At 54.7% G+C, this 21,844-nt stretch overlaps 1 protein-coding gene across 2 annotated transcripts in view; it reads left to right on the top strand.

The window, feature by feature from the left end:
* WNT5B (Wnt family member 5B) overlaps positions 1-21,176 on the top strand; it is a 93,474-nt gene extending 72,298 nt beyond the window's left edge. The window contains exons 1-5 of one of the 2 annotated variants that reach the window (XM_068560595.1): positions 8,470-8,519; positions 8,800-8,953; positions 10,012-10,259; positions 14,745-15,037; positions 19,809-21,176. In XM_068560595.1, coding sequence (XP_068416696.1) covers positions 8,868-8,953; positions 10,012-10,259; positions 14,745-15,037; positions 19,809-20,267 — 1,086 coding nt within the window. In that variant the 5' untranslated portion in view covers positions 8,470-8,519; positions 8,800-8,867 and the 3' untranslated portion in view covers positions 20,268-21,176. Of the gene's footprint in view, positions 1-8,469; positions 8,520-8,799; positions 8,954-10,011; positions 10,260-14,744; positions 15,038-19,808 lie in introns of those variants that run through there. The other variant, XM_068560593.1, reaches the window with a different exon arrangement.
* The last annotated feature ends 668 nt before the right edge of the window (positions 21,177-21,844 follow it).

Genomic DNA, 21,844 nt, shown 5'->3' with positions numbered 1-21,844 from the left:
AATGCTATATGCCTTAAGGCTGAGAGGGTTCATTGGGCAAAACTTAGAAGGAAGAACTAGAGAGAGACCCAGGGACAGAGAGGGACCCTTGGGGAACTTGCGGAGGCTGCCTTAACTGAGAAGGGGAAGAGTCACCAGGGGATTCTGCAGGAGGTTATGGAACTTTCTGATAAAGTCTGGGTTCATCATTGCATTAATCTCTGGTCTCTCCTTAAGAAAATATTTTAGGGCTTCCCTGGTGGCGCAGTGGTTGAGAGTCTGCCTGCTAGTGCAGGGGACACGGGTTCGAGCCCTGGTCTGGGAGGATCCCACATGCCGCGGAGCAACTGGGCCCGTGAGCCACGACTACTGAGCCTGCGCGTCTGGAGCCTGTGCTCCGCAACTGGGGGCCGCGGCGGTGAGAGGCCCGCGCACCGCGATGAAGAGAGGCCCCCGCTCGCCACAGCCGGAGAAGGCCCTCGCACAGAAACGAAGACCCAACACAGCCAAAAATAAATAAAGTTATTTAAAAAAAAAAAAAAAAAAAAAGAAAATATTTTAAAGAGAAAAGTGTCTATGGAGAGAAATGCACGCCAGAGAAACAGCTAGCTACAGGACTAAACAGCAATTTTTGACGCCCCCCCCCCCCCAAAAAATGAAGAGACAGAGGAGGCTTTGCCAGGTCCTCTTTCCTGGAGCGAGTGGTCGAGGTAGCTGCTGTTTCTTGCATGGCTGGGCCAGGCCTTGCGCTTGTGTAACCAGCCCACATGGTTTGCATTGAACCCCCTGAGCCCCTCCCTCCCTGCCAGCTCCACCTGCCCTCCAGCCAGCTGTCTCTGTACCTAAATTTTCCAACGTTCACTGAAGGCAGAGGTTTCTTTTTAAGTGTGAGGACCCTTTTTTAAGCAAGAAAAAAAAAGTTGTGTGCCCCAGGAGACAAAATAGTTATATTTTCCACTGAGATAGTATGTAAAGATTCCCTCAAATCATTAGGTATTTTCCCATTTAAAAATATCTGTGTTGAGAAAGACAGATGTTATATGACATCATTTACATGTGGAATCTAGAAAATAGTACCAATGAACTTATTTACAAAACAGAAACAGACACACAGACTTAGAAAATAAACTTCTGGTTACCAAAGGGGAAAGGTGGTGGGGAGGGATAAGTTGGGAGTATGGGATTAACAGATGCATACCACCATATATAAAATAGATAAACAACAAGGATTTACTGTATAGCACAGGGAACTCTACTCAGTACTTTGTAATAAACCATAGCGGACATGCGTGTTATTTCCAGTTTGAGGCTGTTCTAGTCTTGACACATATTCTGGTGTGCACATGGCAGATTCCTCCAGGAGAGTGGAACTGCTGTGTCTTCAGGAACATGTTTTAAAAATGTCACAGCTTTATTGAGATATAACTCACATACCATATAATTCACCCATTTAAAGTGTATAATCCAATGGTTTTAATATATTCCTTGAATTGTGATATACTAGCATCACCACAGTGATCAGTAGCACTTTTAAGTGACTTAGTATTTTATTAATTACAAGGATGTACATATACGTAGACTGTCAGAGTGGAAGTACGTGGACATATTTACTCATTCTGGAGACAGTGCTTGGTCTGCATGTTCTGTGGTTCTGTGGTCTCCAGATGTCTTTAGCCCCCAGGGGAGGAGCCACTGGTTCCAGGCATTTCATGTAGAAATTTGCCATTAAAATCCATCCATCCATCCATCCATACATATATATGTTATTTGAAAGACTTCATGCTTTAATTCGCTGCGTATTACTATGGATGGTTCTATGACAGTGGCTCTCACATTTTCTTGGGCATCAGAAACACCGGATGGCTTGTTAAAACGGATTGCAAAAAAAAAAACAAACAAAACAAACAAACAAACAAACAAAAACGGATTGCTAGGCACCACCCTCAGAGTTTCAGGTTCAGTAGGTCTGGGTGGAGCTTGAGAATCTCTGTACCTAATCGGGTTTCAAGTGATGCTCATGCTGTTAGTTGGGGACCATATTTTGAGACACTTGTAGCCGGCTGTTACCTTGGAAGCTGGAGGACTGCGTGCGAAAGGAATTCATTCAATCATTCAGTAGATGAGACGGGGTATGAAACACAATTTGTTGGAGGGAAAAGGGCAGTTAGCAGGCTCTTGTAGTAGCTCAGAGTATGGCAGTAGCAATGGAGAGTCAGGAACACATTTTTAAAGTATTAGGGAGTCACAGTCAAGAGGCCTTGACAATTGCTTTGACACGGAGGGTATGGGTGAGGGAGGGGTCAAGAAGGACACCAAGATTTCAGGCCTGGATCCAGGAGGAGAATTGGAGGACAGAGAACAGGCAGGATTGCGAGGAAGAGGTGTAGCCAATCAGTATCTTCATGTCTGTACTTCTTGGCTCTCTAAGAAGACTTACTCAACCATCATTTCGTGGTCAAAAGGTGACTGACCCCCCTAAGAAACTAGAAGCATGTGATCATGGGAGTTTCCCTGGACCACGGATGTTACATGCTCAGTGGGGATTCAATATCATATTTCAGAGGGACTTGTAACTTTAACAAACGAGAATTGTTCTGAGTACATTGGAAATTATTGCACTCCTTTTTTTTTTTTTTTTTTTTTTATTTATTTATTTATTTATTTATTTATTTATTTTTGGCTGCGTTGGGTCTCCGTTGCTGCGCGCAGGCTTTCTCTAGTTGTGGCGAGCAGGGGCTACTCTTCGTTGTGGTGCGCAGACTTCTCATTGCGGTGGCTCCTCTTTGTTGTGGAGCACAGGCTCTAGGCGCATGGGCTTCAGTAGTTGTGGCACGTGGGCTCAGTAGTTGTGGCTCGCGGGCTCTAGAGCTCAAGCTCAGTAGTTGTGACACATGGGCTTACTTGCTCCGCGGCATGTGGGATCTTCCCGGACCAGGGCTCGAACCCGCGTCCCCTGCATTGGCAGGCGGATTCTTAACCGCTGCGCCACCAGGGAAGTCCCGCACTCCTTCTTTATCGCAATATCTCTCGGACCCTTCCAAAAGCAACTTGAAGTTTTCTTTCTGACCAAAGCGCATTGCTGTGTGCCGTGCTTCTTGCTCTGTCCCTCTCCAACTCTACATCCTGACGTGGTCGTCCTTGGGCTGATCTGTCCTGCCTTTCCAGTAGGTTTGTCATCCCTGCTGGACCACGGAGCCTTGGGGGAGCAGCACCTTGCACATTTCCAGACGCCGGCTGGTGCTCGAGTCTCTGAGGAGAAGGTAGAGACGCGGCTGGCGTCTCTGAAATCTCCATCTGCAGCTGACAGTGGTTCCCAAATAAAAGGATAAGAAACCACCGAAGCAGCTTCTCTCTGGTCGGTGCGCTGCCGCGCGTGGGGGCCTTAGTGTCCCGCCTCCTGTTTCCTTGAGAGCAAAGGAAGGCTTTTCGTTCCTTTCAGTTGGGTTCTGTCCTAATGACGGGGAGGAGATGGTGAACAAGATCGTTTCCAGAGCAAAGACACAAAACCACGAATAAACAGATTAGCACGCCAGCTTCTTGCGCATTACATTCAGTGCTGCTGCAGACGCTCACAGGAAGCTGGAGATGAGGAGGACGGAGGGGCCTTCTCTGGAGCGGGCGGTCAGCTGAAGATGGGACCTCAAGGCCAGAGGAGCCTGCCCTGCACAGAGAGAGGAGAAGCTGGTCCTGAGGTCAGCCAAGTGCAAAGGGAGAAACCGTGGGGACGGGCGGAGGCAGGCCTCAGACAGCCGGGGGTTCCTCCAGCAGAGTGGAAACCAGGGGAGGGTGGGAGGCCCGGCCGGGGTGGGGGGGGGGGCCTCTTGAAAGGCCTCGCGTACGTGTTGAGGAGCTCCGACTTCATCCTTTAGGAGACGGGGAGCCTTTCTTAAAAAAGCAGAGAAGTCTCTGGTCGATTTTGAGTTTTAAAAAGAGCTCCTTTGGGACTTCCCTGGCGGTCCAGTGGTTAAGACTCCACGCTTCCACTGCAGGGCGCACAGGTTTGATCCCTGGTCGGGGAACTAAGATCCCACACGCCGTGTGGGGTGGCCAAAAAAAATTAATTAATTAAAAATAAATACATAAAATAGAAAGAGCTCTATGGCAGCCGTATTCGTTGAAAGGCAATGCAGTTTTCCACCATTGGTGTAGGGTCTTCTCCTCCCGAGGACGCAGTCCCTTGGTCAGTCCCTGTTACAAGCTATCTGAAACTTCTTTCCACGTTCTCCCCGAACCTTGCATTTCTTCCCGTAACCACACTGCTCCTCGCCTCTGCGCCCCTCACACCTCACAGGGTCTGTCTCCCAACCCTCATCTCTCAGCCTGGTTGGGATCTCCCATCTCAACATAAACACCAACTCTTTAAAACCATCATTCTATTTCTTATACATCAACTATCCTTCAAATAAAAGTTAAAAAAAAATCCTCTTATTCTATTTTAATTTCTCCAGCTTTAAACAGCCTGACCTGTTCTCAATCCATGTATCATTCTGTTTGGGGGAAAGTCTGCTTTTTTTCACCCACAAGGCTGTGTGTGTGAGTGTGTGTGTGTGTGTGTGTGTGTGTGTGTGTCTGTGTGTGTTTATACTAGTCACTTTGTAATCAGCCTGTTTTTTATAAACATTGCTTTTGGGGCTACTTCCTACAAATCAGGATGTTGTCCTCGGACAGCCTTCCTCTTGGTAAGAGGGCAGTGGTGAAAAGCAGGGAAGCAGAGCAGAGAAGGCCTTTGCTCCAGGGATGGTACGTGATGTGTTTGGGGAAGAGGGGAAATGTCTCGATTCCAAGCCAGGGTCTCCCATTCAATCGCTGTAGGACCGAGTTACCGGGCCCCTCCACGCCTTAGTTCCCTATGGTTTCCCTGCTCAAAGTGAGGATAAAAATAGCCTGTACCATAGAATTTTAGTGACAGTTAAATGAGGAAAATGGGTGTAAAACATTTGGCTCAGTGCATGTAGAAGGTGTTTAATAAATGCTCACTAGTATTAGGTATTGTCACTGGTCATCAATCAGGAGCTGTTTATTGACAGGTGTACGCACAGCAGGCAGGATGGGGCACCCAGGAGAAGGAGGGGGGCGCATCCGACCTTCAGCAAACGCTGGACCTACCGGAGAAGTAGGAACACACACAGTTCCAAGGCAGCGTGTGCAGGCTTGGCGGTGCAGGCTGGACACCATCCTCCAGGGGCTAAGGAAACGCCAGGTCAGGGGAAAGAGCCTCCTGGCATTGGATTAATCAAAGGCAGCTTTACGGAGGAAGTGAACCTTGGTGGTGGACTTGCGAGTCCTTTGAGGTTTGATTGCTGGAGAGGCAGAGGATCAGGATGAGGTCTTGGGCGGGGAAGCAGGGCTTGTTCTCAGAGCAGGAGGAGACTGGAATAGGGACCCCGTGGCGGGAACTTCAGGCAAAGAGCTGGGGGGTAGAATGAGGCCAGGTTGGGAAGTTTCGGGGGCGCAAGGGCTGGGAGCCACCGTGAATTTTCAACCGGGGAAACATTATGATGCACAGTCAGTGCTGCAGGAAAGCTGGTGTTGGAGCCCCGTGGGTTAGACAGCAGAGAGCACTTCCTGGAAAGCGGGGAAGGGGGATGAAGGCACCTGCATCTCAGGAGGTGTCATCGGGTGTCCTGAGGTCCATGAGGAGCCTTTCTCTACAGAGGTGGAAATGGAGTGGCCAGGTTGTGGCGGGGGGGGGGGGTTTGGATAGCGGGGAGGGGAGGGAAGGCACAGGCCTGCAGCTCTGGTACCCCCTCCCTTCCCCCCACCCCTCCCCCCCACCCCCCGCAGAGCTCCTGGGACCAAGGGCAGCACTTGGACAGCAGCCGGAGGGAGTTCACACAGGGACCGTGCTTGTCTACCTGCTGTGCCAGGACTGTTAACAAAATTGCAAATGACCTTTGAATTACAAGGCAGCAGCTCCTCGCTGGGTCGCAGAGTAAGAAGTAGCCAGTGGCAACCTGGAAAAGGGTCCCTGCAGGCTGTTCTTTCTGGGTAGGTTTCCAGGTGGGGGGGGGGCCCATCTGGGGCCAGGGGGCAGGTGTGGGAGGTGACATCTCTTCCTAGGGGACACCTAAGCTGCTTGAGTCCTCGGGCTCTGGGGGAGGCCAGTCCTGAGCAGCCAGGGGTGGTTTTGTGAACAGCCAGTGATCTTGGCGGGCGCTTGTCCCACGGGTGGGGTTTTCTGTGGCGTCACTGCTCTGGTGTGTGGACAGCAAGGAGACGCCCCTTCAAGGGCGGGGCTGCTGCGTCGGCCTCAGCCCCCAAGCCCCTCTCCTGGTCAGCTGCTCAGGGTGGACACGGCCTCTTAGGGAATGAAAACTTGTGGCTGGAAAAGTCCCAATTCAAATATGCACCCCTCTGGCTGTGACAGTAAAGTGGTCTCAGTAAGGACCCTGGACGTGCGCAGAGGGGCCCGAGTACAGCAGGGCTGCACCCCACCTGGCCACTCAGTGGTTTGGGGGATGTTCCCCCCAAGGACCCGAAACAGGGTAAACCATCACCCTCATTCTGGATCCTTGTCCCCCCTTGATTTTTCCTCGAGGTTCACTGGACCTGACATATTACGTACTTATTTGTTCATGGCTGTATCTCTGGCACATACCAGGCCCCCAAGACACATTTGGCGAATGACTATTTTGAATGAATGAAATAATGCGGCAGGAGGGCAGAGTAGATGTCTGACCAGCTCGTTCTGGCCCTCAGGAGGGGTCCTGACTGAGAATGTGGTATCCTGCCCTGGCCCCGCAGAGAGAGACCCTGGACACCCCCTGCTTAATCCTGCCCTGCCCGCCGGCTCGTTCGGCCAAACCGTGGGCCTCACAGCCTCCTTCCTCCCCAGCTGGGTGGGGCAAGACGTTTCCATTCTGCCCACGCCAACGAGGCCAGTCGCTGGGGGGGGGGGGGCGGGTCACGTCTGTCCGTGGGAGAGAGCGGGTCCTGAGGGCTGCTGTGTGTGTGTTTTGGGGACAAGGGTTCAATTTCAGGTGCCGGACATCTGGAAAGCAGAGAAGGAAGCCACCACACGTGCTAGGGTCTTTTGTTTTCCTTTTCCAAGTTTTTAAAACATATATTTTTTAATGAGCCTAGGGTTTGCTGGAAAGCACAGGGCGGTAGCAACAGCTGCCCGAGTGATTCCCGCCTTGGATGATGTTTACGAGGGCGGGATTAGCGGCTCGGGGAAGTTCGGCCTTAGCGCCTGTGCTGGAGCTGGGCGGTCAGAGCCACTCTGACTCCTGTCCTCGGAAACGGGCCCAGCGTGGCCTCCGGTGAACCTGGGACTTGCAGGAGAGGCTTCACAGGAGCCCGATGAGAGGGTGGGACAGAAATGAGAGAGAGGGGCCTGGGGATGAGAAGGGGCACCTGTTGGGAGAGAGAACTCAGCTCCGCAGTGGTGGGGATGGGCCGGCGGGGCGCGGGTGTGGGGAGGGAGGGGACCACAGGGAGTGGCCCCGGCCCTCCAGTCCCCGAGAAGGGCCGGTGGTGGGGTGGAGGGTGTTTGCACAAGGAAGCGCTTTGAAGCTTCTCTCCTGTCCTCCCACTCTGGCCCTGGTCCCCTCCCCTCCATAAAGCCATTAGCTTCTGGTGCCAGCCCTATCTCTGCTCCATCTCTGGGCCCTGTCGGTGCATTCACAGAGCTCCTGCCCTGGGGGACAGGGAGGATTTATGGGGGGGAGGGCCTCTTCAGAGGAGGCGAGGTCTGTTAGGAAAGCAGGGTGTGGGGAGCTGCCGGCGGCCGCCAGGCCAGATCATTTCCGAGCTGGCTCTGCATGACAAAGGGGCTTTGATCTGCCCCCCACCAGCCCGACACACCTGCCCGCGGGTGCCCCCGCCCCGACGGAGACCTCCCGAAGAAAAGCCCGGAGGGGGTGGGGACAGCTGTGCCCCAGCTCCCCCGGGCCCTGCTTGGCCACCTTCCTCTCCTGGTGGCCCCGGGACAGAGATATCTCCCAGGCTGATGACCCAGAGCCCCTCCCGGAGAGCCAGGAGGCCCTGTGCTGCTCGGTGAGATGGGGGTGGTCTCGGAGCGTGGGAGCTGGTGTTTCGTTGAGGTGGGGTGCTGAGGGGCCCTGGGGGTGTGGTCATGCCCTGGATGGGGGCTCAGGGAGGAGAGGAGGTGGGGTTGCGTTGCCAGAGGCTTGCTCCAGGGTCCGTCTGTCTCCAGGGGCTCTGGGAGAGCTGTTCTCTGGGAACAGGCAGTCTGATGCGAGGGTGGCAAACCCATCCCTCCTGGAGGGCACGGAGGAGGCATGGGCCACCGAGGGGACACCGCTGGCACAGCCTGGGGGCAGCTTTTACATTTCCCAGGGGAGCTGGCTCGAGAAAGTGAAAAGTCCCTCCCTTCGCCTACTGTCTGTCCTGGCGGGCTCGGGCTGGGATTTGGAAAACGCGTTTACCGGGAGAAGGGTGCAGATGGAGAGCGGAGGCTCCTGTTTGGCTGTCGGCAACCAACTCGCCAGGTGTTTTTAGCTCCACGCAACGGATGCATCCCGGGGAGGAGCCGGTGGGATGGTCCTGTCTCTTTGGACGTTCTGGAAGGAGGGCAGGTGTGCATAGCAGCAGCCAAAGCATCTCCCTAAATGCCGCCCGGAGCGGCTCTGCTCTGCAAATGCCTTGCTTTCCTCCCTTTCCTGGTCTCTCAGTCCCCTGTTTCCTTAAGCAGCGGGTCCCGAGCAGGGCTCGCCAGGCTGGAGCGACCCCCAGGGTGAGAAGGGGAGGGTGGGACGGGAGGCTGGGGAGAGATGGACCTTCCCCGGGAAGCAGGCCCTCCTGGTCCCCCTGGTCTGCGTCGCACACTGACTGCTCCCTTTGGTCTCTTCTCTCCAGGGAGCCCGTCTCGGAAGCCGTCGGTCCCCGGGGTCTTCCCCGGGCCCTGGGGGGGGCGCAGGCGGACCATGCCCAGCCCGCCTGCCCTGCTCGCTGCTGCTGCTGCGCTATTCGCCTGCTGGGCCCCGCTAAGGGCCGCGGCCAGCTCCTGGTGGTGAGTGCGGGCTGAAGCCCTCCCAGCCTGGCCCCCTGGGCCATAGAAGAGGGGAGAAGGGGCCATTCCCTTTTCAGCAATCCCAGGAGAACGGGGACCGCTCTTTCTCTCTCAAGCCCCCAGAGCTATGTAAAGGTTCCCTGAGGAGGAAGGATTAGTTCATTTGGCTTTTTCTCTGATCCTGTCCAAATCCCCTTTCCCTGGACCTCCTCCATCTCCATGGGTTGTTAGAGATAGCTCTTTTGTTGCTATCGGATCAATACGAATATTGATTTTTTTTTTTTTTTTTCCTGCTGGCGAGGGCAAGGAGAGTAGGATTCCCGGTTTCTAAGTCTGAAGACCAGATGAGGGATTTGCAGGAGCGTGTGTGGCTTCCTTTTGTGTTGTTAAGATTACTGTCACCGCCGAGTGGACAGGGGAATGGCAGGCATGCCCCCCGCCCCCTGTTTGGCATGGCCTGTGCTCTGCTCTCATTTTTGCTCAGATGGCAAAACCACGGCCTTCTGCTGTGACTTAGCACATTATTATATCTGCTAGATGAGCAGGAGAGCCCTACAGGGCAGGGGCAGGGGCCGTGTGGCGGAGAAGGAAGTGCAGACTTTTAGAATATATGGCCATGTATGTAAACTGGTTTCGATTTTAAAGCCCTAAGGGGAGTTCTCTTGAAAGGAACGGACTGCTTTCCGCACACATCCTGCGCTTGGGCCACAGTGGCCTCACCGCTCCTCCTGCAGAGAAGCGGCCACACGCACAGCGCGCCCACCCTGCAGACCACTCCGGCCATCCCCCCTGAAGCCTCCTCCCAGCTCTGAGCGCTCCTCCCTGTCTGGTCACTGTGGATCCAGACGCCCAAGGTGGTCTCGGGCATTCGACATCTCACGCGTCGCCTGCGTTCGTGCCTCAGTTTCCCTTTGAAGGCAGGAACTCGGTTTTGGGTGACTTTCCTTCCCAAGCCCCCGGCTCAGGGCCTGCCCGTGGAAAACCCCCCTGGGAGGGGGTCAGGTGCGAGGCCTGCCGCTGCCCCTGGGCCGCGCTCACTCCCAGCCCTCTTGCTGCAGGTCTTTGGCTATGAACCCGGTGCAGAGGCCTGAGATGTTCATCATCGGGGCGCAGCCCGTGTGCAGCCAGCTCCCCGGGCTCTCCGCCGGCCAGCGGAAGCTGTGCCAGCTGTACCAGGAGCACATGGCCTACATAGGCGAGGGGGCCAGGACGGGCATCAGGGAGTGCCAGCACCAGTTCCGGCAGCGGCGGTGGAACTGCAGCACCGTGGACGATGCCTCCGTCTTCGGGAGAGTCATGCAGATAGGTGAGCGGTGGGGGGTGGGGGGGGCGGGGCTGGAGCAGTTGTGCTTCCCGGCCTGGGAGCCAGGCCTCCACGGGGACCGGCGTGCAAGGGGGTGGTCACGGGTGGCGTGCTGGCGCCCAGCCCCGGGGTCAGCTGGCCCTCTGCTTCCCGCCCGGCCCCGAGCAGGCAGCCTAGAGGCGCTCCCTCTGGGCACGGGGCGGGGGTCTAAGCTGAGTTCGAGTGGATCGGGAAGCCCACGCACCACGACTGACCCCTGTCTCAGCTCCAGGGCCTCCTCTAGAGCTGTGGGCAGAGAGCTGAAAATTGCAGCCCTGAGTGTCTGGAGAGTTTCGCCTCTTCCACTTGGACACTGAGAGAGAGAGAAACTTTGGGCCAAATTGGTGATGGCTGTCATTAACCCGACCTAGATCCAGTCCCGGCTTTTTCATTTGAAAGGAGATGTGTGTGAAAGTGAGGGCGGGGAGGGGCAGACTGAAGGAAGAAGATGAGAGGGCCACCACCCCTGCCTGGATTCCTGTCCTGTCCCCTCTCCCACTCCTGGCCGAGGATTCTTTGGCTACCCTATTGCTTAGATGGAGGTGTGATCTGGGGTCTAATTGTTTTAGGTCCTTTTGAAATGCAGTCCTCCCCTCCCTGGCAAGAAATTGAGAAATCCGGCCCTATTCTACTGGTTCTTATCCCCAGGGCCATAAAAGGAAGGTGTTAGAGCACCACGTCCCGGCTCACATTCTCCCCCAACAGCTTCCCCCCAAAGGCAACATTCTGGAGCTCCCTGAGGCTTCGGTTTCTAGCAGGCCGGGGACCAGGGGAGTTAGGGATTCTGCGCCTCTTTTGCAAAGGCCCCGCCCTCTCCTGACCCCTTTCCCCTCCCTCCCTGCCCCACATTGAGAAGTGAGGTCCAGGGAAATTACACTTTGAACCTTGCTTCTCTCTTCTTCCTTCAGCATCATCTCAAGGTCCTTGAAAGGAATGCTCATGAGTTCCTGCAACAGTCCTGCTGGGCAACTTTCCCAAAACAATAGGCCTGGGGGTCAAATGGGATTCATTCATAGTTGATCAGTTCTTCTCAAATGCGCTTAGTGTCCGTCCCTTCTTCCTGGTGAGGGTCTTGGTTAGCCACTCTCCCTGCCTGCTGGGTTTCAGGTGAGGGAACTAGGATGGCCCGGGTGCAGAGAGAGGCATCCCCTAAGCACTGTCAGGGAACTAATATTTCTTTGGGACCTAGTGAATGCCTGACGTTGGCCAGATCCTTTTCATGTAATTTTGTTGCGTGAAGGCCCAAAAGCGCAGCTTTGCTTTAGGGAAGAAGGCGTGTCTGGAATAGAAACTCCGTGGGGTGCAGGTCTGCGTGGTGGAGTGACCAGTGAAAGCAGACGCTACCAGTCTCTGCCCTATTCTGTTACAAATGGAACCCCTCTGTTTGCCTTATTCTCACCGTCCCCTTTTGCAGCTTCCCTGCAGGCTCATGCTGCCTGGGAAGCTGTCCTCCCGCCTCCCGCTGGGCCCAGGCATTCTGGCGAGTCCTCTCCCTGTGTCTGGTGGGTGGCTTCTGAGACGCCTTCCTTTGAGCCACTGCAAGAGTCCACCACCAGAGGGCAGCAGAGCGGCCTGGAGGGCACCAGGCCCCTCGCCTGGAGGCCAGGGAGGCCAGGGAGGCCAGGGAGATGGGAGGCTCCTACGGGTAGCTGGGCAGCAGTGGAACAGAGGACGTGATATTGTCCTGCTGTCTCTGTGTCCCGGGAAGATGCACGACCTCTCAGGAGCTCCCTGGCTGCTGGTTTATCAGCCTTTGTCCTCTCTGTATTGTTTCACATATAGAGACGCCCCCAGTTCTCTGCTGCTGAGAGCAGCACGAGGTCTGTCCTTAGGCTTCCCTGAGGCCCACGTGCTGCCCCAGGAAGGCAGAGCTGCCTGCACTCAGGGCCCGAATGATGCCCCCAACTAAAGGAGACAGAGTGACCACGGGAGATCCTGAGGGGATTCACCGGGACAGACCGGGATCCAACTACATGGTGGGCTGGACCCTCAGAGCCCTGACGTCTGCAGGATTACGCTCAGCTGCAGGAACGTTATTTTAAAAGGCAATTCTGAGAGGGGTGACTCAGCTCTGCAAAGCGTGTTTGCTAAAGAACGGTGGTGGAAGAAATCAGACATATGTAGCTTGGAAAAGAGAAAACATAAAAGGCATATTCGTTGTTTTCAAATCCTGAAGGGCTGTCAAATGGAAGAGGGATTAGCTCCAGAAGAGGGAAGTTATAGGGAGGCATCTTTCAGCTTACTCTAAGAAAGAACATTCTGGTGATTAGAGTCATTTTAAAAAGATGGAGTGGGTGGCCTTGGGAACCCAACCCGATTCTCCAAGGCATGTTGTAAAAGCAATGCTCACAGCGGATGGAGTGTAGATCTGGGCCCAGCTTCAGACTCTCCTCCCTGTCCCTGGATGCCAGGTTGGGGGTTGCGGAACTGTTTTAGGGAGACTTCTCAGGCATGACTCCTTCAAAGGGGTGCCCAGGCCCTCCTCCCTAAGACCCCTTGGCCATCTTACCGTCCTGGGAGCTCGCATAGTCTAACTCCCTAGACCCATAGATCCTGTCTCTGGCTGTGGTTCACACTGGCTCAAACATCAGTCCCGAGGGCTGAATCATGAGCGTGGCTTCCCACATCACCTGGTTTTTCCTGGTGCCTCTCCTGCTCCACACCTGACCAGAAGCTGACCCCTGGTTACTGGAGAAAAACTGACTTGCCCTGTCTGTTCTGGTTGCAAACTTCACTGTGTTGTGCCTAGGCCGTCCAGAAGTAGGGCCAGGTGCAGTGACTGCAGACTGCCTTCCTCACCACCTGCCCAGACAGGATAGTGGGATGGCTACCCCTGACCTTGGAGGCTCAGAAGAGGGGGTGGCGTGGGGAACAGAAGATCCTGCCTGGTTTAATCGCTGAGATCAGGACTGAATCTCAGTTCCCTGCTAAGAACGCCTCCCCTCCCTCCATACCTGAGTCCATACGAGTATTATTTTTCATTTCTCATAACAGCTTTACTGAATGTAATTCACGTATGGTACAATTCAGCATTTTGAAGTGTACAGTTCAGTGTGTATTCACCAGATTGTGCAACCATCACCACCCTCTAATCTCAGGACATTTTCACAGCCCTATAAAGACACTGCGTACCCACAAGTGGTCACTCTCCACCTCTTCTCCCTCTTCCCCAAACCCTAGACAGCACTAATCTTTCTGTCTCTATGAATTTTCATATTGTGGACATTTCATATAAATGGGATCATACAATACATGGCCTTTTGTGTCTGTTCAATACAGATACAAAATGCCAAGTGGCTCACTTACCATAATAACTCAAGGTTCAACCATGTTGTATCCTGTCCGCAGCACTTCATTACTTTTTATGGCTGAATAATATTCCATTGCGTGGATAATGCCACCTTTTGTTCACCCATTCATTCGCTGATGGACAATATGAGCTGTTTCCACTTTTGGGGTATTATGAATAATGCTGCAACGAACATTCACGTACTAGTTTTTCTGTGGACATATGTTTTCATTTATCTTGGATATATTCTTAGGAGTGGAATTCCTGGGTCATATGGTAGTTCTACATTTAACCTTTTGAGGAGCTGCCAGACTGTTTTCCAAAGCAGCTGTGCCTTACAACATTCCCACCAGCAACACATGAGGGTTCCGGTTTTTCCATATCCTCATCAACTTGTCATTAGTTGCCTTTTTGATTATAGCCATCCTCGTGGGTGTGAAGTGATGTCTCGTGATTTTGATTTGCATGTCCCTGGTGGCTGAGTGTTATTTTTTATCAACGTTTTTATTGAAGTAGAACATCCATCATATGGGTTCTTAAGCGGTTCACTATAGCAATAAAGTACACGGTTTGGATTTTTTACAGGAAATGATCTGGATATTTAGAAAGACCGTGCTGAGTGTCCGTGGAGGTGGTGCCCCAGTACCATCGGGTTGGGCGGCAGTGTGGACCTCGGGGGACAGAGGGAAACGGCTCAGACGGTTCTGGATGTTGTCATCCTAGTTCATTTCTACTCCTGGTCTCGGCCGCTGTCCAGCTAGATAATGCAGGCGTAAAAAGACAGATGTGTGACTCGTGGAGGGTGAGAAACAGGCCTGTGAGGGAGAGGTGTTTGCCAGGATAGAGCTGCACTGTGGGTCCCATGATTCGTGCCCGGTCTCGTTCCGGCCGTCCCACCTGGTCCGCCAATGCCTCCATGCCCCCTTCCCGTCCGCTCAGGCCAGCCTCCTAGGAAGGCACAGCCGGGGAAACCTCTCCGGAAGGGACGAGGTGCAGGCCGGGGCTGAAGGGACTCACGGGCAGACGAGTCAACTTCGGTTCCTGGTCCAGGGCGCTTTCTAACCCCGGGGGCCTCGGCAGGGAGAGGTGCCCCCTCCCGGCGTGCGGGCTGGCGGGGCGGCAGAGGGCAGGGGCCTCACCCGGCTCCCGTCCACCCGCAGGCAGCCGGGAGACGGCCTTCACCTACGCCGTGAGCGCGGCCGGGGTGGTCAACGCCATCAGCCGCGCCTGCCGCGAGGGGGAGCTTTCCACGTGCGGCTGCAGCCGGGCCGCGCGGCCCAAGGACCTGCCCCGGGACTGGCTGTGGGGCGGCTGCGGCGACAACGTGGACTACGGCTACCGCTTCGCCAAGGAGTTCGTGGACGCCCGCGAGCGCGAGAAGAACTTCGCCAAGGGCTCGGAGGAGCAGGGCCGCGTGCTCATGAACCTGCAGAACAACGAGGCCGGCCGGAGGGTAAGCGACCCCGCCCCACGCGCACCTGGACGGCGGGCCCCGCCCACACACACAGCTGGACAGGGGGCCCCGCCCACACACACACCCGGACAGAGGGCCCCACACACACACACACACACACCTGGACAGGGGGCCCCGCCCCACACACACACCTGGACAGGGGGCCCTGCCCCACACACACCTAGACAGGGGGCCCCACACACACACACACCTGGACAGAGGGCCCCGCCCCCACACACACCCAGACAGGGGGCCCCACACACACACACACCTGGACAGAGGGCCCCGCCCCCACACACACCCGGACAGAGGGCCCCGCCCACACACACACCCGGACAGAGGGCCCCGCCCACGCACACACATGGACAGAGGGCCCCGCCCACGCACACACCTAGACCATCGGCTGTTCCTGGGCTCTGCTGCGTGATGGCGGCTGGTCCAGGAAGGGGGGTGAGTCTGACCACAGAGATTCTTAGGATGCTGACCTAGATTCCCACACTGTGGAGCTCATCCTTGATTTCCAAAGGCTCCATTTCCCACGAGACACACGCAGTTGTCACTCTTTTAGGCTTATCTGTTTCTCCACAGGACATCCGTGCCTGTAGGACTTAGGTGCAGTCTCATCATCAGAATCCCAGACACCTCTTGTCTTCGCTGCCCCTCCTGTGTCATTTGAACAGCTAGGGTGATTGGAAGTTTCGGCCATCAGACCTCCTCTAGGGTTTATGGTTTGTTAGAGGCTCAGGTAAAGCAGAGCTGACTTTCCAGGGCTGCCATCATGCATATCCCGAGACCCAGTCCAAAAGCACACTTCAGTACTGATGGCAAACACACTTGGGTGCTTTAACCTAAGTGGAAGTGTGGAAGGCAACCATCCTTTGAAGGCCCAGTCTCATCAATCTCATGTAAGAGGCGAGGGTCTTCTGAGCCTCAATTTCAGTGGAGACTAAAATAGGTTTGGGGAGACCTGGGTTTATTGTTTGTGCAGAGCACACCTGGGCCAGGGCTCTGGGCTTCCTGCACGGGTGCTGGAGAGCTCGGGCCTCATCTGCCGGCACCTGCTCAGGAAGCCCCCCATGTCTCAGCACACGGCCTGCTCCTCTCTCCTGAGCAGGGTCTGCCCCGACGGGGTCTGCCTCTGCTACCGACTGGAGGCCTCGCTCAGCCAGCTCTGCCTTCCACTCTTCAGGCGTCCACTGTGGATGTGTGTCCAGATCTCCCTGGAGAGAGGTCTGAGGCCCGAGTGCTGGGTGGCAGGAGGCCGTCCTGGCGAAGGGCCGGGGCCACGGACCTCTCAGGAGACTACACAGACCTCTCTCTGGGAGAGCTGTCCACACTCAGGTCTGTGTCAAGCCCGGGCTCAGGGCCCAGCAAGGTACTTAGTGAAGCCAAAGATGATCTAACGAAAAAACAGGAGCAGCAGTTTCTGGAGGAGAAATAAATTCAGAAATTTAATGTTGGTTCATTGGTGATTCAGTAACAGGATATGGATATACTTCTAAAAAGTGTTAATATATTAATTTTTTTAAAAATTAACTCGTTTCATAGGAGCACATATCAAACAAAGGGGATTGGAAATGCCTTTTCTATGACTTAGCATCCTGTGGTGCTGGTAGAACATGGTACCCGTGTGTAAACCTGGCGCCATCACTAGCGTGACATCAAGTCAGAATTAGAATTGGTCATTGCCCAGCATCTTCCTTGCAGAGCCCACGTCCAGAGGCTAGTTTTGTTTAGCCAGATATGGGTGTTCAGCTGTGGCGTGTCAGGAGTTCGGGCCGTCGCTCTGATCCGTGGCTATTGTGCTATAAATCCGGGTGGTGAGACCAGAACTCTTCTGCTCTGAGGGCATCTGTGGAGCTGCCTCAGTCTCCCACGACTTCCTGTTTGCCAGTCTTTGGGAGGCTAACCGTGAAAGACTGATTTTTTAAAAAAAAGGTTAAGGTCTTCACTTTATCTCCTGAACGCCCAAATTCTACCCATTTTTCGAGATCCCACTTCAAATACCACGTACTCCCACAATCTTTCCCATCCCCCATGGCCGGCCGTCTCTGCATCTGAGGCGCAGTGGAGCCTTGCGGACTTGGCTGAGGTGTTAGACTTTCCTTCCTCCAGCTCCTGAGGACCGGGGTGCCCTGGGACCTCTGCTGTGCTCTTGGTTGGGGGCGGGGGCGGTGTGCACGTGACAGTGCAGGGAAAATTCCCCATGGCCTCCTAGCAAGAGGTCAAATTCAGGAAGGCTTTCCTGTCTCTGCTCGGAGCCGTGCTTGGGGCCCCGGGGCAGATGCGGAGGTGACCAGGCGCTCATCCTCATCCGGGCCCCACTTCTGCTGGCTCCTCGTTTCTTCACCCTTAATTGTTTGTTTGCTTTTTCCAGCCCTTATCTCGGCTGCGCCTTCCATCAGCCTGTCCTACCCCCTCCCCGGCTTCCTCTGTCTCCTCCCTGCAGTCTCCTCACCTCTGCACAGCCCTTTATCTCTCCCCGGCCTCCATCTGCTCCAGGTGGGGAATCTCTGTCCCTCTCTACGTCTTATGCCCCCTCCAAGGAGCAGGCCTCGCCATCAATCACCTCCCACCTCCTCACACCTACACAGAACCTTCCTCAGGAAGGACTAAGCGGTGGCCGGGATTGAAAATGCCCCGGACCGGTATTTTACAACCAGATCTTTTTAAAGGGTAGGATATCTAGGATCTGACATCTTGACCACAGAGTAAATCTTGGGCATACTTTGCAAGAAATTTCTCTTGGCCTTTGAGAGCCTCTAATGACCTTGTTTTACAATACTGCAGCCAGGGGCGGTGGGTTGATACTGCCTTGTCACTCAAGGGCCTCTGAGCATTTTCCAGATGAAAGCTGCCTCGTCCTTGTGACATTCCTGCCAGTGACCAAGCTCTGTCACACCGTTAGATGCGGAAGAGGGGCCAGGGGCTCTGCCAGGGGGCGAGATGTAGACCTAAGAAAAATTTTAAAACATTCTCTTGCTTTTTCAGTTCGCAGCAAGGGCCAAAATTACCAACCTCCTTCTCTTGCAAGAGGAGCGTCTATATATTAGCAACAGTAAAATATTTAAAATACAAACAGTACCATCTCTATGGTGTCTTTCTTCCTAGAAGAAGGTAGAATGGACGTCTAAATAGTGAGGGTCAGTGACGCTCTCCCTTCCGGATTTGTTTTACTAAAATTCCTGTCCCTCCCAAATCTCCTGAAGTGTTTGCTCCCCGTTGGAGATGCTTATCCGCCCCTCACCCCCAGTCACTCAGTGTCGGGTACACAGTTTTAGGCCCTTAATGTTTCCTCTTCTTCTAACAGCGCCAGCTGCCTGACATCCCTCTCTAAACCGAGGACCATTTCCAAGGAATGTCAGGCTCCAGCTCAGACCTGGGGGATTTGCGCCAGAGGACGATTGCGGGCCCCGTCTTTGAAGTCCCTGTCGGAATGGGGTGTCAGTTCCTTTCTGCCTCCGGCCTGGAGCTGCCAGCCAAGTGCTGGTGCCTTTAACCTTGGGGAGGGGGCCGCCTGACTTCTCCACCCTAATCCTTTTTTAAGCCCCAAGTTTGGTGAGCAATCCTTCCTGGGTGGCCCTTGCACAGCTTATTGAGCCTCATGTAGAGCGACAGTTTCTCCACCCTAAAATAGTGGGAATAGTTCTGTACCAGAAAAAAATCAGGAAGAGTTTGGACAGGAGTAATGTGAGCTGATGCAGCTGAAGCTCCCTCTTGCACCTGCAGTGGTCCCGGCCGCAGTGCTGAATAAAGACACAATCTGGGGACTCTTGAAAAGAAAACCAAGAGAAACCCTTGACAAATGAGTCCTGCCTGCGTCGGTGACAATAGCTGTGGCAGAAGAAAATGTTGGGCGGCGGACCTGCATCTTTATCCTGCCATCTGCACTTCTGGGCCGGCTGCCAGGGCTAGTTGACACAATGCATCCGTATGCTTTCGCTGAAAGGCACTTTGTAAACAGCTTTCTGGTCTGCTGTTGCTTTTCCATTTGGATTTGGGGTAGCCCACGTTCAGGTCCCCTCCCATTTTTGTGGTTCAGTGACTTCTGGGTGGATTTGTTTTCCAAGACATCCGCCCTAAGATGGACCCACTGGTCTGCTCTCCCATCGCAGAGGGCCTGCCCCTCCCCTGCCTCACAGCCACTCCCAGGGGGTGTCTTGTCACAAATGTGCTTTGGTTTATGGTGAGGCTCCGATGGCTCTGCGGAGCTAGTGACCAACTGTTAACACAGAAGAAGGGACCGTTTAATTCTTAGGGGACTTGACAGGATTGGGGGTAGCTTTCGGCTAGCCAGGGCCGTGCCAGCGGTCTCTGTTACAGGCTCCCGGTATGGCCGATTCTTTTTTCTGGACTGGGCTCCATATCGTGTAAAATCTAGACTCATGTTGTTGGTTTTTATTTGTTTGAGACTTTGATCAAGATAGAAATAGCCTTTTTTTTTTTTTTTTTTTTTTTCCTGCTGGTAACGATGACGCATTTCTTGTGACAAATTTCAAGTGATAGTAAATGGGTAACAAAAAGGGCAAGTGTGCCATCCTGGTAGTGACTCAGACATGGCCGTCACCTCCCCAGAAGTTTTCTATGTGCTGTTCCTTTTATCCACTTTCAGCCTGGAAAGACCTTTGGACACGGTTGGAAAACCGCCCCTCCGCACTCGCCCCGCGCCGGCCCTCTCCTGCGCTTGCGCTCGCCCTCGCCGGCCTCCGGGCGTCTTCCGTCACGGATGCTCCTTCTCATCCCCTTCTCTCTCCTCCCCCTCTCCCCGCAGGCTGTGTATAAGACGGCAGACGTGGCCTGCAAATGCCACGGCGTCTCGGGGTCCTGCAGCCTCAAGACCTGCTGGCTGCAGCTGGCGGAGTTCCGCAAGGTGGGGGACCAGCTGAAGGAGAAGTACGACAGCGCGGCTGCCATGCGCATCACCCGCCGGGGCAAGCTGGAGCTGGTCAACAGCCGCTTCAAGCAGCCCACCCCCGAGGACCTGGTCTACGTGGACCCCAGCCCGGACTACTGCCTGCGCGACCAGAGCACGGGCTCGCTGGGCACGCAGGGCCGCCTGTGCAACAAGACGTCCGAGGGCCTGGACGGCTGTGCGCTCATGTGCTGCGGCCGCGGCTACGACCAGTTCAAGAGCGTGCAGACCGAGCGCTGCCACTGCAAGTTCCACTGGTGCTGCTTCGTCCGCTGCAAGAAGTGCACGCAGGTCGTGGACCAGTTCGTCTGCAAGTAGCCAGGGCCGCTCGCCGGTGCTCCTCCGCGCTGCCGCACAGAGTCTATAGGATATAAATCTATATAAATCTATTTTATATTTGTATAAAGAAAAGGATGGATGGTAAATAACTGAAGGAAGAAAACGGAAAGGAAAAGCCTATTTAAGGGACGCTGGAAATCTTGGAGGATTGGATTTTGCTGGCTCTCTGCTCCCAGTGGGTGGGAAAAGGGCTCTGTCCCCGCCTCTGGTGGGGCCTCTCAAGAGGTAGGGACTTGGGACTGTTCCCTGTCTACCCACCGCGGCCTTGAGGACAGAGGCGGTGCTTGGAGGGGGAACTTGATGATGTCTGGAGTCTTTGCTGGGTGGGTGACTGCCCTGCGACCCTGGCCTCTGGGCCGGGCGGCCCCGTGGAGTGGCGGGAACCCAGCCTCACGCCTGGCATCTTCTGGGTCTCGTCCAGCACACCGACCGGTTCCATGAGAGGCCCAGTGCCTCCTTGCACTTTCGTCCGTGTGCGTACTTGCAGAATCCACAGTTACAGGAAAGAGGACCGGCCCCACGCCGTCTCTGGGGACCACAGGGGGACAACTCCTCCCCAGACTCCGGGTCCTGCCTTTCCAGTGAGAACTGCTTTTCCTCCGCGATTCGCTGGCTCCTGCACCAGGAGGGAGGGGTCGTTTGACCTGATGTGTCAGGAAGGACATGGCCTCTCTGTGCCCGAGCTGCAGAAAGCCAGGTGGTGACTGGCGAGGGCGGATGGCACCGTGCCCCCGCGCAGGGAGCGGACGCTCTGAGGCTGCTGCCGGCCCGCCCCTCTGCGGGAAGCTGGGGCAGGTGCGGCCCTGCTCGGCCGGCCTGCTGCGGGCTCTTCTCCTGTGCCCCAGATGTAGTTTCCCTCTGACATTAAACACCCTCCACCGAAGTTTCTCTTTCCTTACTTGGACACACGGTTATGTTTCATGGGTCCTTTTATTTTCGATCTGATCCTTGGAACCCTGCTACACGGTGCACGCACGGAAGAGGGCAAGAGAATGGAGACGTTTCAGAGCCCTAGTCTGGTGTTACAGGGACAGGGGGACATCGTGAGAATTCATAAGGTGACGTGTGCGTGCACGCCTTCTCCCCAAGGGCAGCACAGAGTTAAATGATGGCCGTTAATATCACTGCTCTGAACAGAATTCAGAGAGTTAGGGTTAAACCTCACATTTACCTCCTCCTCCCCGTCTTCCCCATTTTACCTCCCACCAGTCCTCCTGGGCTCTTGGTGACCACAGGCGTTGGGGATGCCCTCTGCTGGCTTCTCCGTGTTGCCATGTCCGGTTTGGGGGCCAGAACTTCAGTTTTGGAGTATCTGGGACAGGAGAGAGTAAGGCAGAGCTCAGGTACCCTAGAAAAGGCGGGAGTTTCTGGGAGAGACACTGAGACAGGCTGTCCAGCGAGCCAGAAACCACAAAAGACACCAGTTTTATGTTAGAAAAATTTGTTTCCGGGGAAGTGATGGGATTACGGAATTAACTTGGTTATAATGAGCAAATGATGCTGCAGAACAGTGTAAAAGAGATTCTGCCTGAGCGTATCCACGGTCCCATATCCTG

This window comes from Eschrichtius robustus, chromosome 13 (assembly GCF_028021215.1).
Source record: "Eschrichtius robustus isolate mEscRob2 chromosome 13, mEscRob2.pri, whole genome shotgun sequence".
Taxonomy (NCBI): Eukaryota; Metazoa; Chordata; class Mammalia; order Artiodactyla; family Eschrichtiidae; genus Eschrichtius; species Eschrichtius robustus.
This window is presented reverse-complemented; position numbering and strand designations above follow the sequence as displayed.